The sequence below is a fragment of the Nasonia vitripennis genome, chromosome 5 (assembly GCF_009193385.2).
Source record: "Nasonia vitripennis strain AsymCx chromosome 5, Nvit_psr_1.1, whole genome shotgun sequence".
In the NCBI taxonomy this organism is placed as follows: Eukaryota; Metazoa; Arthropoda; class Insecta; order Hymenoptera; family Pteromalidae; genus Nasonia; species Nasonia vitripennis.
The window spans coordinates 13,985,742-14,003,372 of record NC_045761.1 but is presented as its reverse complement, the minus strand read 5'-3'; the positions used below and the strand labels follow the sequence as shown (position 1 = coordinate 14,003,372).

Here is a 17,631-nt window from a genome sequence, read left to right as displayed (position 1 = left end):
TTCGAATCGCCCGAAGCCCAGCGCAAAAAATCAATCCGTATATTGCGCGACAGTCGACTGAAATGCCCGTTTCCTCGAATATCCACGCTCCGCGAGCGATAAGTCGTCGTGAACTCTTCCGAGCGTCTCTGATGCGCACACGTGTATGCCACACGTCGAAGGTCGTTCGACGGCCACTGGCACGCGCCCGCGCCTATATCAACCACCTCGATGCTGCTGCCGCATCGCAGTCAGCAGCAGAAGCAGCGTTTTGAAACTCTGCAAAGTCCATCTCTTCTTCTCTCTATTTTCGCTTACGTCTGGTCAGAGGAAAAAAACACTCCGCCCTGCTGAGTCTATTTTGCAAGCACTTTTCCGTGCGCGTGCATGCTCGCGCGGATATTTCCAAGAGGTCATCGAGTAAGAGAGACACGCGTGCGACTTTTGGGTTTCCCTCTGGCGTTGTGGTGTTACTCGTTGTGTATTATATTATATATTATATTCGATCCGCGTGATTTTGAAAATTATCGAGAAACAGTCACAGTTTTATCTATCTTTCCGGATCATAACGTCCGCGCGTCTGCAAAAAAAAAGCGCAAACACCGGTCACTCTCGGAAGCTCCCGATAAAAGTGAAAGCCTGCGGACTCGCGAGGTCAGCGACGATTCAACAATGCGATTCGCGCGCATTTATACCTATACCGCTCTCACAATATTGTAACCGCCGCCGCCAGTCTCTTTCTCTCCGCGCGATGCATACGCGTGTTGTGCATGCCATTTGAGAGTTGCTGTGGCTCTCACGTGGATCGCGCGCGAGCGCCTCCAAATTAGGCGCGACTTTCATTCGGCCAGCGGCTCTCAACCCTCTTTTCTTATCGCCGCGAAGATGCGGTTCGCGCGCGACTCTGCGCCCGCGCATACACTAGAGAAAGAGAGATCTTTTTTGGGCTTTTTCGAAGGCTGTACACACGGCTTGTCGCGGTACGCGCTCGAAAGTTTCGGGTCTTTCCAAAACTGGATTTGGAGCAGATCGACTGCCTGTTACATGACTACAGGGGAAACTCGCTCTCTGCTCTCTTGAATAATCCCTTATCTACTTTCAGATACTTATACCTCGACGCCTCTCGCCGGTGCGAGAGCGCTAAACCCGAGGCTGTTACAACTTATCCGCTATCTTTGTTTACTAATTGAAAAGATTAGAAGCACCTTAATCGCATGCAGAACTCGCGCTGCTTCGCTCAAGCTGCTTCTTCTTGTTTATTTATGTCGGCGGTTATAAGCCCGAGATTAAGGCAAGTGCGCTCATCGTATCATACTTCGCTCTTGTCGTTATTGTTATTGTTGTTGTACATCTTGTACATCTTGTACTGTTCCACCGAGTATTATTATACCTATACACTCGCATACCGTACGCCGATTCAAATGTGGGCATCGGCAACGAACACGTGCGACGAAGCGCCTCGTCACTGTTTTCTCTCGAGCGAGTCCCATGCATTTCAACATGCGTGCATCCGAACTTGGCACCTCTGCGAAATCCGGATCGTCGAGGAGAGTACGTAAGTTTCGCGGAAAAGAATCGCGTGGGTCGAGTGTTCGCTCGCTCGCTCGCTCTCTCGCCTATGGGTCAACGACTCGAGCGAAATGCGAATCGTGCATCGCGCGGAGCTGCTGCTGCTGCTGCTGCTGCTGCTGCTGCTGCTGCCGGCGTAACTTGTCGATAGTTTGCTCCGCTCTATGGCAACTTAGTTTCCCTTCTCCTCTGACGCCACTCGTCGCTCTTTCCCGCGCGCGCTCGCTAAATATCGTTAGGCGTACTTTTCGCCGGCTCCTTTTCCCATCGCGCGCGCGCGTCCCGTTTAATTGTTCTTTGTCGAAATTCTCTCTCCGAGTCTAGGTATCGTAGTAGGTCAGTTGGCTAGACTTTGAGGTGTGCTCTTTGTTTGTCAGCCGAGAGAGGGCATTTTCTTATTTTTTTCGACGCTCGTAAAGTTGCCATTGTATCGGTGGTCGCGGGTAATTACTGTCGTTCGATTCGATTAAAAGTTTTTGAGAGGAGAGTGAAAGATAATTTAACTGCCTGAAGAAATCGTTTATTGCACCCTGATTATTAACCTTACCTTCGCGCGCAAACGTTCGTCTTGTTTTTTCACTTTGTGCATCAGTGAGATTCTATTTTGTACGAATAAAATGAGCGTATCGCAAATACTCTTGCTTTCCATTTGTACCTCTTTTTATCATCGTTCTGATACACAATATCTGTTGTATGCAGAATCGATCGATGGTATTAAGCACTATTTTGGAATCAACTTTGCTCTTGATTAGTACGAATTTGTAGCTAAATGTGTTCGTACTACGATTTCGTCTCATTTTGAGGCCTCAAATGCCGCTAAACTCCATTCGCCCAATATTCTTTTTATACACACGACGATCGCAAAGCGCTAATAGTGACGGGAATTCGCTCTGGCCGCGTATATCAATTTGGCTACGCTTGGTAATCAATGGACATAATTTATGTATTCATGCGCTATATTATGTGAGGATATTCATTATAATATCAAATAGATGTAGATATTGAGCACTTATTCCATAACATTTTAATCTATTGATGTGTACAATAATTATAGAATCTACTATATTAAATGCACATTACCACGGATACAATACATTTAATATCGATGAAAATCTTTGATATTGCCTATTCCTTTGTGAAATTGCTTATAATTCAATTGTTCGAAACGCTGTTGTATATTTCATTCCGCTCGGAATAACGTCCCACGTTTCTCTGTATATAATTCGCCCATCAACATCAACGTGGGAATATTAAATTCACCTATTATCTGTACAATTAGACCGCTGTATAATCGAATTGAATCAATCCAATTGCTTTTGAATACATTTGCCTTTGTCGCTCGACATCTCCGAAAACTATATATAAATAATCACTCGAAAGAGAAGCAGCAGAGACAGCGATGCACAGAGCGAGATTATCGTAAAGCCGTCGTTGCGTTACTGTTCTCGCACACCACTCCAGGTTAGGGAGCTAGCAACAGCGGCAGCAGCACTAGCCATGTTGTATACTTACTCCACGATGGAAAGTAAAGAAGAGAAAGAGCGAGACGTCGCTGCACTCGGATGCCGGAGCAGTGCTCGCGCTCGCACGCAAGAGACAAAAAGATAGATCAATGCGGCGCTGCTGATACGGCCGTATGTGCCATTGTTATTCAACTGTTTTGCCCTTCGACTCGCTGGAAGCTCTGCTGACAATGTAACTTTTCATCGGCTGTAGGCTCGCAACGCCAAGCTGCTTGAGTCGCGCAGACCGATGAATAATCACACATTCAGGCACTGGAACTCGCCGGTGAATCATCGAACTAAATACTCGCATGTATATACCTACTCCGTTGACCCACTGATTACCGTATATCGATCTCCCTTTGTTCTTCACTCGAACCACCCGATGCCACCACCGTCACAGCTCATCAGTCATCGCTAATTATTTAAGACGCCTCCTTATTGGCGCAACGACTGTGCGCATGCAACATCGGCCATTGTTTCTCACCATGTCTCTCGGGCGCACGAGCATCACGGCATGAAAATCGCAAAACAGAGCCACGACAAGAGCGAATTTGGGGCGTAGCTAGTGCGAGGGGGGGGGGGCTTCGGTCAGTGACTCTGCAGGCGGGGGCGCGCGCGAGAAGGCACTTGAGAAACGCGCACAGCTTCTGCGCTCTTCATTCACCGGGTAGCGCCGCCGGCTACCATCGCCACCTACACGCGCGCACGTGTGTGTGTGTGCGCGCGAATACGGCGTCGGCGTTGCGTAAAGCGTATGATTTTAATTGTTTCGAGGAATCTCGTTACCACGAGGTTTCCCTGAATTCTGCCCTCCCCCCCCCCCCCCCCCTCGACGACTGATTGTGTCACGAGGTGCGCCGGAGAGAGATTCGCAAGCTTCGTTGACTCCTGAAATTTCGGCCGCTGTTGATATGGGACGCTGCACAGCGAGCTGAAAGCGCACGTACACACGTGCATGCCTCGTCCGTGTTGAGAGTCACGTCAAACGGCGATTCTGTGTCAAAAAAGAAAGATCGCGGCTCCCTTTTTTATTCCGAGCACGGCTCGACGGATATAGATATAATACCGTTAACGCAGAATCTGAATGCTTCGCTGTCGTCGTCGTGCGGATCCCGTCAGAAATAATTTTCCGCGTAATATATTGATAAACGCTTTTAGACGTATTCGCGAAAAGTGGATCAACCTTCAATAGCTCTGATTACATCGTACTTCGGAGATGCGACCTTCGCTATCGATCCAGAGAGCTTTTTTGAGAGTCCAGTAGTACACACGGTACATACCCACGGCTTTCCAAACTAGATTTTCACAATTTTCTCTCGCTTCTCCTGAACTGATGTGATGTACGACTCCCCCGGGTCTCGTCAGGTCGAATCTAGGTCGGCCTCTCTGCGGCTCCCCCTTTTCGGAAATCTCAGGAACAATGCGCGAGTTATCGGCGACGATGCACGCACCAGTTTTGTCGTTGCACATATGCATACGTACATAAATGCCGGTGCGGTCGTCCCGCACCAACGCACGACCTGTTGCATCAGCGAGTCGACCTTGGCCGACCTTGGCCTAGGAGAGCACACAAGTGTGCGTGTGTCTTTAATCTAATCAAGCCCCAAGCCTTCTCCCCCCACTCCGTGGCGACGGCTTCTCTTTTTTTCCGTCGCTCGTGGTGCGCTCGAGCCTTTTTGTGCCGTTCTCCCCGCGAAACGAAACCGATAAATCAATCGCGAGTGGGCGCGAGAGGTTACCGCTGAAAAAAGGGTATCCGACGCGGCTGTGCAAGCTGCTTATGCGCGAGCGTTGCGTAAAAGTCGAAGGTGGGAGTCGCCGAGGCTTGGATAACGCTGTTTACGAGTCGCATAGTCCCGAGGGGAATTCCCCTGGATCGCGACTAGATGCGGCAGCCGCGAGTAAACGCGCGAACGGTCGTCCCGCTGCACAGTTCGACGAAAGGAAGTCGGCCTCGGGCTCACTCACAGCTGGCGCATCCGGGATCAGCGGCAATGCCAGGCGACCGGCGTTTCATTTCGCCTATACAAGTAGGCGACGCGCTTTAGAGAATTGACGCCGACAGCGTACACAGAGCGCTGGCGTCCAGCCGGCTCCGGCGCGGCTGCGCGAAAATTCGCGAGCTCCCCTCCCTCTGCAGCGCCGTCGTGCTCGTACAAGCCGGGCGGCGGTTTCTCTCCGTACATAACGCACGCCAGTTGCTGCCTCGCAAGCCAAGGACTCAATGAAAGCTACCGCCGCATCCATAGTGCATGGGTACCGGGTAAAAAGGGCGGGTCGCCGCTCGAGGTGGGGACCGAGCGGAGGGGTATGTCACACATGGCAAACGTATACACGCTGCTGTTGCCAGCGATCGAGTTCTCCGCCGCCGCTGCTGCTGCTGCTGCTGCTGCTGCTCGACGGGAAAGTTGCAACGCGTGCGCAGTGCCGCGTGCACGTGACTCCACGTCGTTGTAACCGGGCGGCGGAGAAGCGGCCGGGATCTCTCTCTCTCTCTCTCTCTCTCTCTCTCTCTCTCTCTCTCTCTCTCTCTCGCACTCGCTCGCTCTTTGTGTGTAATGTGCGCGCGTACAGCGGCGGCTGCAGCGGGCGTACTGGTGCGGGAGCTGCGCGAGAGATGTTGCTGCAGGGGACTAGCCGAGCGAGATAAGGATGAACGAGCGTTTTTATTATGCATTCCTGCAGCCCGAGGCCGAGAATTCGAGAGACTCCTCCGCAATGTTGCGCGCCGACATTGTTGCCGACGACGCTTGGCTGTATCTCTCTCTCTCTCTCTCTCTCTCTCTCTCTTTTCGAGGGTGAAAGGTGGGAGGTCGTTGTACTGATCATTGTAAGGCGCAGATTCATTGAGCTGCTGGTGGGGGCGGCTTGCTCCCGATGTATGCATTGTATCGCACTTCATTGGGCACCTGCAACCAAGACGCAAATGCTGCTTCCTCAGTCAAACTGCGCGTCTGGCCATGCCCGACCGCATCTACTTCGAGCTGCGGACTAGTTCTTCTCCAGCGAGTCTGAATGCTTCATCGCCCTCGGAGAATGCGTATGCAGAGTATCAATTCGCAGACGACGAATTAGTCACTCCGATCGATTTTCTCTGCACGTCCCCGCGCTCGGATATCATCGGATCGCAAGCGCGCACTAGGAGAATTACACGCCTGGCTTCCCTAAAATTACGGCGCGCACTCGATCGAGCCAATATTCCCGGCCTGATTGCGCGATGCTCCGTCCTCCTTCCAACAGCCGCAACCTGCCAGCAAAAGCACAAAGACCCGCGCTCGCTCGCTCGCTCGCTCTATAATATACGTGCGCGCATGCAGAGCTCCGGCCCGCTGCAGGCGGACCAAAAATAGTCGATGCATCGCCAATAAGAGCGCAATTTCATCGGCGAACGACGCCGGCGTACACAAATGCAGAGGCAGTAAAATCCAACTTCGGCTTACAAAGGCTCTCGCTCCAACAAACACACGGACGGAGAGCGAGAGAGAGAGAGAGAGAGAGAGAGCCGGAACACCTACGTGCTCGACAGCAGCCAACATACGCACACTCGTGCCGGCGGCAGAGTCGTGTTAGACAGAGACGGCGCTACGTGGCTGTGCAGCCGCAGCACGCGGTCGCGGGAGCTAGCCGGGCGACTGCGCATGCGCTCTGAAGCTAGCGCTCCCCTTCCCCTCGGCACTCCCGGCCGCGTGGCGTTCTGATCAATCTCCCGGCGTTGCCAGCTCTCTTTTTCCTCCGCGTGTTTATCGGCTATCGCGCTCTTCTCCTCTCTCTCTCTTCGGCGCGAGTAGCGACGGGAGGGGGCTGTCAACCCCTCCACGCGCTCGAAACCGTGCATGCACACGAACACGCGGGCGCAGCGGCGGCGGCGATGGCAGCGTTGTGTCAGCCTTGCGAAACAGCGTATAATAACTATGGTCGCGCTGTCGTCAGCCGTTCGCCGGCGGGGAGGGCTTTCTCGCAACCCCCACCCTTGCGCCTCCGCTACTTCCGCTTCGTGGAGAGGGAGTGAATGGCCCTACGTGTGTGTGAGTCGCACTGGCCACGTGGGGGGAGAGAGAGAGAGAGAGAGAGAGAGAGAGAGAGAGAGAGAGAGAGAGAGAGAGAGTAGAGAGAGGAAGAGAGCGGCGCAGCGGCGTGCTTCTTTTAATTTTTTAAAGGTCTCTTATCGACCTGTGGATTCAAAGCCCACCCGCCCTGATTGCGCGTGGGAGCGAGAGAGAGAGAGAGAGAGAGAGAGAGGGGAGAAAGAAGATTCCTGCCTTATCCTTCCTCCTCGTTCTGTTTTCTCCGTTGGATGCTACGGAAGAATATCTTGCTGTATCTGGCTCTTTCCATCTCGCAGGTCGTTTTTGAGAGAGAGAGAGAAGGACAGGACGTGGAAAAGGGGACGCTTATTCGGAGCGACATTGCGCGCACGAGTGTACTCTCTTGCTGTGCAGAACTGGTGAAAGAAGTTTGTTTCGTTTCTCTTTGTATTACATTTTTCAACGAGCGCTCGGATGCTTTTTTCCATCCGCTAAGCGATCCCCTTGGTGGAGCTGTTTTGTCAATGATCACAAACCACGTACAGTGATTGACTCAGCTGTCATTCTCGGTGTGAGATTAGAAGAATAGAATGATTCAACTTTGGCTTGATGTTTTTTTGGCAACGAGGAATCCAGTTGGCAATTGCCGGGAAAAAGTAAACATTCACAAATCGTGAATTTCGCAATGCCGACAATCGGCGTTTTTAAAAATAATGCGTCACGTCAACTCGCTCGCAATCGCGAGAGCACACGTGCTTCGGAGAATATCTCGCACGAACGAGGAAAAAAATTTTACCTCGGATCAGCGAATAAAGAATTTATTCGATCTGCTAAGGTTATAGCTACTAAGAAAAGCCGCTCATCCAACACATTTTTTACGACATCGGAAATAAAACCGGGCGCTAAAAAAAATTACTCACGCGGATCCGGCTATCACTTTTTTTTTACACTGGCATCCTATATTTTCTCGCGCTAAAATAGACTAGGTAGTCGGCGCTTCCCAACTGACGATGCGCTTCATCTTTCTGTTTCAGGTGCCAAATTAAAGAGAGAGCGCGCTGAGCAAGATGATCTCTTCTGCGAGGAGAAAATGCTCATTATCGACGGTAAGTTCGAAGCAGTGCTCGCCTCTGTAATCCGCATATAACGTATTTGTAGTAACGCTTACTGGAGCTAGCTTTAGCCTACTATAATTATGCATTTAAAAAATTACACGATGCATCATGCACGAATGAATGCACAGCCCGATAAACGGCAGGATTATTACGCTCTTTTATCGAAAGCGAAAGAGCGTGCTTCCCACCGCGAGCGCATCGCGCACACACGCTCGCTGTGCTCTGCTATCACTGCTATAGCTCTCTTTATCAGGGAGTCCGAAGCGAAAGCCCTCCCCCCGCGTTACATAATAAAGCGAGTAGCAGCGCAAAAAAGCCAAGTGAAAATAAACACGCGCGCTCTCTTCTCCCTCTATAATACTGTCAAAGGCTCTCTCTCTCTCTCTCTCTCTCTCTCTCTCTCTCTCTCTCTCTCTCTCTCTCTCTCTCCCGTGCTTGCGCGCGTGGGCATTTTTCCCCGCTGCAAGTGTCGCTCCACATTGTGCGTGTTTGCATACGCAGAGCGGTTCCGCTTTTATTTTTACATTTTGCGTTCAGCCTCTCCCTGCAGCGGGCGAAAAGAAGGCGCGCGAGAAGCCCTTGCCACCAACGACGACGTTGTCGTCTGCGCTCGCTGTAGCTTGCGTAATCTGCAGGGGAGAAGGAGATATATAGAGAAAGAGAGAAGCCGGACAGAGATTTCGTCCGTTGGGCGCTGGGATGGCAGCTACGTTATTTTTGTATACGCGCGTCCCTCTCCACACGCACACACGCACACACTGCGAGAGTAAATAACTAGCAGCCCTTGCCGGGGCTGCATGGGTACACGAGCGTGTGCGTATTTTGCGAATAAACGAGGATGAGGGCAGTGCGCAGCGATTGGCAACCAATGCTATTTTTGTATTTTCAGAGGGAGTTCTGGAAACCTTGGATTTCAAATATCGCACACATTTTGATACGACTACAAACGTGTTTGCTTGTATTGGAAAATTTCGTTTTGTTTCGACACAAAACAGCCACGTGCGGAGCGAGAGAACAATCACGCTTAGAATTTTCCTTGCGGACGTCGAAAACACTTCCCTCTTCCATAAATCTCGCCCGATGAGCGCTAACCCTAAACAAGAGGATAAAAGCCTCGCTTTTTCCCCCTCTCCGCTCTCACGCGGTCCATGCATTTATCGAACAACAGGAGAACTGACAAATAAAAGCTCGAATTTTGCAGATACAAAGTAAAGGCTGTACTTCCTCAGTGTGAAATCATCACGCTTTTAAAAGAGAGAAAACAAGTCGGAACGCGTTACATATAACGGAGCAGCGCTGCACGTGCGCTGACAGTGTGCGCGGGAAACGAGGAGAAAAGTAAAAAGCTCACGCACACACAGGCGCGGAGAGCCGAAAGCATAATCATTCGATAAAGAGTCGGGAGAGGAGTAGGCGCGATATCAGTCGGAAGCTCGACGGCGACGGTGGCGGGCGGAAAAGTCGTCGCGGTAGAAGGGATAACGCTCGCCCGAGACGGACGTGTGTACGCTATATACACACACTGTGTATATGTATAAAAAGAAAAAGCGAGAGAGAGAGAGAGAGAGAGAGAGAGAGAGAACGCTAAGCCAAGTCTCTCCTCGCTCGCGCGCAGGAGGTGGCGGAGGAGGAGGGGAGCAGCCAGCCGCGCCGTGTCGGGCAGAGCGAGCGCGTGCGTCATCGTTCTCAGGTTGGAAACTGTGTTCACTCTAGTTGGCACTTTAGTCGGCGCTCGCCGCCCTGCGACACACACATTCTCTCTCTCTCTCTCTCCATCTATATCTCTCTCGCTCGCGTCGCCCATTGAGTCGCTCGCGCGCGGCGACGCTGCGCCGTCACCTGCGCCGCCGGTGCAGTTTTTCCGTTTCCGCGCGGCCGCTGTCAACGATTGACCTGTTCGCCAGATTAGATACGCATCTAGAGACTCTGCGCGCACCGACGGAGAGGAGAGAGACGAGTGGGAGATAAGAGCAGCTGCCGCCGCCGCCGCCACCGCTGCTCCGGGAGAAAGCAGCGGCGAGTGGGTATAGTGCAGAGTGCGTCGTGCCGGCATCCCGAGTTGCCGAGTTCTCTCTATAACCGGCCGTCTGGACGCTCGATTGGTCGAGGAGCGAGCTCCGCTCGTCGAGGGAAATCATCCTCGTGGTGCGCGGACGTGCAGTGTTTGTACACAGCGAGGCAGCGCGACTAGGACTCCTCGCACGACGCTCGGAAAGTGCGTCGCCTCTTTTTCCTCTCCTCCGCCGCCTGCCGTCCCGGCGGCTGTGCGTCTTACGTAATCGGGAGCGATCGATCGACGTTTGATTTTGCCCGACAGCCGCCGGTCACGCCAATAGTCGTATCTGCGATGCGGCGCCGAGACATTGTTGCCGATGCTCGATCCCGAAGTGATTAAGCCAGACGGACTCGTCGGCGCTCGCGCGAGGCCGCCGCTGCGATCCGAAGCTTCCGAAGAGAGGAGATGCGAGCTTTCTACGGAGTCTGACACGACGACGGAAGTAGCTGTGGGCGAACCGCGCGATCGCGGGGAAAGAAATAAGAGGACGAGGAAAGCTCGCGCTATTTTTACACCCTCGGCGTTGAACGTCGAAGAACGATGGGCGTACTCCTGATGGCCGACGCGGTTTACCCTCGACTCGCCGGCAGCGCCGCCCGCAACCCCAACCAGGCGGTCCGCAACAACAACAACAACAACAACAACAACAACAACAACACCATCAACGGCAACGACGACTGGATGCCTCCGCCGCCCAAGAAGAAGTGGATCAGGCACTACCTGCTCGGTGAGGAGCGATGCACAAGCGCAAAACAATTCTTATTCCAAGCGTAACTATCGTGCAAGCGCGTTCGCAAAGAGCGGGGATCTCGTTTCACCCCGCGGCTTTGGAGTGTGGTAAAAATAGCTTTCGCTGTTTACGGTTCGTTTTTGCGCTCATCGACGGCATCTCGAAAAATCAATCCCGACTCGCTTTATTTTTCACTTGCTCGGCTATGATTTATCCTTGGCACACACACACACACACACACTCCTTGGCTCCGTAGGACCTTCCTATTATATGCGGGAGAGTTTGATCGACCTTGCGCGCGGCAACTTTTAGAAAGCGTCGAAGCGCCGGTTCTTTGTCGTCTAGCCCGACGCAGACGATTCGTGACCTGACAGTCGAATGGCGTTGTCAGTGATTCGCTTATCCTTGTCGCGATAGAGAGAGAGAGAGAGAGAGAGAGAGAGAGAGAGAGAGAGAGAGAGAGAGAGTTTCATCTCTCTTTCGCACTCGCGATAATGCGATTACTTTTCTGCGTTCTGAAAGGAGCGCGTCGTGATGCGAAATTTTCACTCGGCGAATTACGTTGTATACACACACGAACGAGTGAATCGCCTTTTGAACGAGAACTCGTTGACTCTATCGCGCGTGCACCAGTTTGCGCTGATATTTGCATTATCGGCGCAACGTAAACACGGCTTTCCTTGACCTTGCTCGACCTTCTCTATGAGAAGATGCACGCCGTAACCGTTGCAATTATATCGTGTGTATTTTTCGCGTTTCGGAAAAACGTCTCTTTCTCGCGCGCGCAGTCTATATATCGATTCGCGCGTGACTCGACAGTTTACAATCGCGAGCCGTCAAACTAGACCAATATTAATACGCGGAGCTGATTACAAAATGTTAACTTTTCACGTGTATGATATACATAAGCGCTCAAGACCCGGAGGAAGAGATAAGGTGTTGGCGCACGTGCTGAGCCCACGATTTTCTAAAAATACACAGAGTCAACACTCTGCTCGCCGTTGTAAACTTTGGAATTCTAGCTCTGTATATCGTAGAATGGGTTCGGCATCGATAAACGCGCGCGACACTTTTATGAAAGACGCTTTGTAATCGCGGGCGTCGGGGGGAGAGAAAGATTTGGAATCTCTCTGCGAGAGCAGGCTGTAAAACAGGCCGTTATTAATGATGCTCGTTATTTCCGGGAACGCACACACGCACGTGTGTGATATTTCTTTTTCCCCTCTGTTAGTATTGAAAAGCACGTCCATCCCGATACAAATTTTACGAAGCGGAGTTTCCCAGCCGACACGACTTCTTCATTAACCGCAGCTTTACGATACAGCGCAGTTTGTGCGCCAACACGTCATGCCGAGTCGTAAAAGTGGCATAATTTATAAATTTCACAACATCGTTGCAACGCGCAGATTCGTGATAAATTTCCACGACACAAGGATTACCATTCATCCTCCCCGAAACTAATTCGTGCGCATGGCGCATGCATATAATGTATTCCGCATGGAGAACTCGCGGGGGAATAGAAACGAGAAAAAATGTTTCTATTCCTCGCGCCGGCCGTGTCTATATTTGAATGCGCGCGAGGATATGCCTTTTGTTTTGCAATTCGATATTCCAGCGGCTCTCTCGCGGATGTATAATCTCAAGGCTCTTCTCCGCGCGCTTTAAACGCGGGATGCCTGCGCACACTGCGGCGTTTGGAGGGAGGGAAAAAAGTTATTCCGCGCGTTCGCGGTATGCGCGGGGGTCGGAATCGCCAGAGCGAGATTACCTGCTAACTCGGCGGAGCCTATAGGCGACGTCGTTAAATTTGGGTTTACGAGAGAGCTTTGCTTGAGCATTGAAACTTATAACGTCGCGTCGACTGGCTGGCTGGCGGTGATTTACGGCGACGGAGATTCCGTGCGCTTCCGATCAAGTTCGGCGAAAATAATACACGTCTACGTCCAAAATTATGCATCGCGCTAGTGCTCGTAAAAAGCTAGTTTATACGCAGCAGCTTTGCCCGCGTAATTATTACGAATGAAGCAAAATGTTGCCCTGTTTGCTTACTCTCGGAGGGCCTTGTGTTTGCTCGGCGCAGACTCGCCTTCTATCGGCAGATAATTTTCGCACGCGATAAAATCGCGACGCCGGCAACGCGCGCCGCTGCGTTACAACGCCCATCACGGCCGAATCTTATCATCTTCCATATTGCTCCCCCTTGCGTGTGCCTATAAATATACACACTTTGGGCTCACGCGCTGGCCGAAAAACGTGTCAACGGCTGTCGATCGGCTATTTTAGCTGCTCGTTGTAATTTACAACGCCTCGCTATGCGCATATAACGCCCGCTGGCACAGGAAGCCATCCGTTTGCCCCGGCTCATTAAAATCCAAAACATCTCGAAGACAGAATGTTAGAGAGTCGCCGGGGCCGCTTAGCGAGAGATGCTAGAGGTGCGTGCGTATAATACGCGCAAAGTAACAGATCGGGGAAGCCGAGCGTATCCTACTGGCTAGTTATGTAGCGGGGCGAGAGTAATCCGGCGTGTATCCGCGCGACGCGCGCGCGGCGTGTCGATAAACGAGACCAGGTCCAAGCTAATTTTAACGTTATTTCGCTTGGCCGACGACCAAGACGATTCGCCTGACGCCTCTTATTCTATGCTTCTTCTTCAGCTCCAGGCTCTCGCTCTTGTTTTTTTATTTTTTCTTCTAGGCAATTTTTCGCGCTCGCATTTTTTTCAAGGACAATCATGATCGTCGATTATTCGCGCGATAGATCTTCCGTCCGCCCGGAGTTATGCCTTTTGCGAGTTCTCTCACTTTTTATTTGTTATTCTCAGCCGGTTGATCGTACGATCGTGTCTTTTTTTTAGAGGCCGTGAATCCATTCGCTGCAGTATTATCTTTCGTCGGGCGCAGACTATTTCGGGCCGACCGATACGGCTTAATCAATTTATGCGCGAGTTTGTATAGGCTGCGGAGGAAAAAAGCGAACGTTCCGTAGTATCGCATAGTATACGACGTCGCGTATCCGGATACAAACAGTCGCTCATCGCGTCGCGATGCCGGCGACTCATTGATCGAAAATTAAACATTTAAAAAACGCCGGAGCTTCGCTACAGTGGCGCAAGGCAGGCAGAGAAATAGTAAAACGTTTCCAATACAACAATAGCAGACAAACACGTTGTAAAACATTTATCGGTCTCTCTCGACTATTACATCGGCATAACTGAACTTGCAACGGCGCGCGCAGTCCGCGCAAGCACACGTGCACTCGCTGCATATTTGAGTGAGGGGCCGATTAAAAATTTTAATTAGCCCCACTGCAGGAAAAACTGCATGAAGAATAATCGCCGAGGCGATCGAAGGTCTCTTTCCTGGAATCAGATCGCTTTCATTAGTGCAGCCATCGTCCTGCTGCTCTCTCTCCCTCTTGTCTCCTTTTCTTCGGCTTTGTTGACGAGCCCCGCGAGCTGTTCTCGATAAATGCGGTATACCGTCTGCGAATTCCTTCGCGCGAACTTTTATCGGCTGCTGCGCGAGTTTGTTGACACAGATTGCGGGCGCGCGCGCGCGAGAGAGAGAGAGAGAGAGAGAGAGAGAGAGAGCGATCGTTCCTTTGGAGGATCGCGCCTTTTCTCCACGTTCTTCTCCTTTCGCTGCGCTCCTCTATAGTTCGGTGCGAGAAGCGGCTGGAAATAAGTTCTAATTTTAGAGGATTGCGAAAGAACGGCTCCGAAGTCTTTTTCCCTCCTACCGGAAGAAAATACAGCTTGCACAGATGCGACGCGATCGTCGGCTTGTAATCAATCAAGTACAAAGTTTTTCTCTCACGCGGTACACGCTTAGCCTCCGCACTTCTCGGTGCAGCTCTCGCATAAAAAAATCGCGAAAACGATTCCGCGCGAGCACTTCCTGCCGGAGTGGCGGGTATCTGTGTCACCGCGTCGCGATATGTATACGTACACGCGCAGCCACCGGCGAGAGTATACACACACGGCTAGCTTTCATTCTCTCGCTCTCTCGAAAATAGACTTAGGAAGCGCAGAGCGGCGAGGTATGCGGCTGCAAGCCAAACCGGCATGAATGAGTTGCACTCGCATGTGCGAACACGTGCTGCGCTGATTTACAGCGCCAGCGGCTCCTCCTGTCTCTCTACCGGCACGGCTTAATGGCGAGTCCCTTTATTTTTTATTCGCGCACTCGTTGCTGCTGCTTCTTTCCTCGGCCCGCTGCTGTACTTTGACTTTAATTTTAGCCGGGCGTGCCGCGCGAGACTGGGATTCGATGCGTGCGCGCAGGTCTGTACTCTTCGGTTCGATTGAGACTCGTTGTTGAAAATTTCTATCCCCACATTTAGGTGTTTCTCTATGCTACCTTCTCGGGCAGCCATAGCGAAAGAATGAGTATGCGCTCTCGAAAAGAGAGTCTAAAGGCACTTCGAATACGGGCTAATATTAGACGGCGCACGGCCATTCAGCATTTCTGCGGCTTCGGCTGGAATGGAGCAAGTGAAAGCTAAAAACGCATAAACAAATGAATAATATACTGATGCACAACTTGTAGAAACGGGGGATATCGCAGTGGTCAGCCGTTATCAATTTTAGAAACCGCAATTATGCCATGTGTCGTCTCTCCCCTCCCCCTTACCCGCTATCTGAGCTCTATTGCCCTACCTACACCGCATTGTGCGGTCAGGTCGAATTTTTCAGCGATATCGTGAAGGTCTGAACTTGCACTGCTTTCAGAGCAACTCTGTACTAACGAACCGCTCTTTGCTCTTCTTTTTTGCAGAGGAGGATCCGCTGGAGACCAATAACCGATCGAACGGCAACCATCATCACCACCACCACCACCACCATCAGCAGCAGCAGCAGCAGCAGCAACACGCTCTGCCAGTGCGAGGGAGCGGTGGTGGGGTGGGCGGGGGCGTCAGCCCCTCGATCGGAAACTCGCCACCCTCGGCCAACAGCGGACACCTCGGCACGGCCTCGGCGCCCGGCCTCACCGTCGCCGGCCACCAGCTGCACCACGGCAACGATCACGAGGCCGCGAGCCTCGCTGGCAGCCCTGGCCTCCAGCAGCAACAGCACAATCACTTTCTCAATAATCACAACTCCAATCACAGCCAGAACTCATCGTCGGGCGCGGGCAGTCTCATAGTCGACGTCGAAACGGTGCAGGACAATAAGAAGCCGCGCAACGCGTGAGTACAGTCATCCACCCTGCGTACCACTCAGCGATTCAGTGGAAACAGCCGTACCCGGCCAGACGAGTCATTCCGACGGGCTTTCTCTTTGCAGACCCTGCGTAATCCGCTCGGGCACGAGGGAGGTACACAACAAGCTCGAGAAGAACAGGCGGGCTCACCTCAAGGAGTGCTTCGAGCTGCTGAAGAAGCAGTTGCCCTCGCAAGACGAGAAGAAGTCGTCGAACCTGTCTATACTCCACGCGGCCATCCGACACATACAGGTCAGTCTCGCAAGCGCACATTGACATCGAGCATCCGCTGACATGTAGCATAGAAAGTCGACATAGAAAAGACTCCTGCGCTACCTCTTTATGCACGCGAGCCCGATGCATAGTCTCTCGTATACTTTCACGCGCATCCCGTATACAGTACGGAACCGGCAAAACCCGAGCGCGCGAGAAAACTTGTCTCCGCGCTTTTTGCCTCGACGAAGCCCGAATACTCGAGATAACCTTCGACATTCGCTACGCACTTTCACCGCGTCGCCGTCGCCTCTGCCATCAGATACACAATCGAATCTCCGAGTTTCTTTCCAAAGTTAGAAAGCGGAATGGAGCTCGCATCGGCTATCCATCGGAAGAGGGGAAAACGCGGCGGCGGTGGCCGGCGTGACCCCGCGCTCGCGCGCCGGCGTACCCTGACCTTTCGCACACGTCCGCATCTCTCGTCCACGTGTGCGCGCACGCGCCGTCTGCCTCGCAAGCCCCTCCCCTGCGTGCCTCGCACCGCGTGCGCACTGCGCGCCTGATGTCCGATGATCTGCCCGATGACCGGCCTATACTTATATAGATACTCGCGTATTGTTTCCGCTGATGGTGCTCATTGTAACACCTTTGTTATTCATATATAACTTCTGACGAAACTGCCGACGCTCCGAAATGGATATCTTTGACGAGTACGACAACGGAGGCGGATCGGCCAGCGTCGCGTCTTCGAAATTTGAAATTCATCGGTTAGAAACCTCGCAAGAAAGCTCGTCGTCGAACTTTTTCACAGCGGAGAAACCCACGTTCGCTTTACGCATACGCGCACAGATCGTGTGCCACCCGATGGCGATTTTATGCTTATGCAAATTACGTAAAGGATAGTGACCGAGCTAACCGATGTTACTGGGCTCCTGCGTACTTTCTTTCTCGCGCTCGTCGTTTAAGGAGTCGTCGCACGACGCCGGCTTCCCTATGTATATACCAGCAGTGACAGTACACACGTCTGCGCGCGTACCTATGGATATGGCCGGGCGACTCTATACGCTCATGTGTGCGTGCAGCTGTGTGAGACGTTCGTTACGTGACGCTGGAGTCAGCCGCTCGTTCTCTTCTTTCTCGGAGCCGAGTTTTTTTCGCGTCTTTGTCTCACGCGTGAGTCCCGCGCGATAAGGCGCTGCTCGTAATTTGCGGAACGTTATTGCGTCGCTTCG

At 52.2% G+C, this 17,631-nt stretch overlaps 1 protein-coding gene across 4 annotated transcripts in view; it reads left to right on the top strand.

Moving 5' to 3' along the window:
- Positions 1–17,631, top strand: part of LOC100680376 (protein bunched, class 2/F/G isoform) — a 36,910-nt gene that overhangs the window by 10,022 nt on the left and 9,257 nt on the right. For 2 of the 4 annotated variants that reach the window (XM_031931785.2, XM_008207761.4), the window contains exons 3-5: positions 8,113–8,184; positions 15,758–16,169; positions 16,267–16,435. In XM_031931785.2, coding sequence (XP_031787645.1) covers positions 8,113–8,184; positions 15,758–16,169; positions 16,267–16,435 — 653 coding nt within the window. Of the gene's footprint in view, positions 1–8,112; positions 8,185–9,921; positions 10,977–15,757; positions 16,170–16,266; positions 16,436–17,631 lie in introns of those variants that run through there. The other 2 variants (XM_008207764.4, XM_008207766.4) reach the window with 2 other exon arrangements.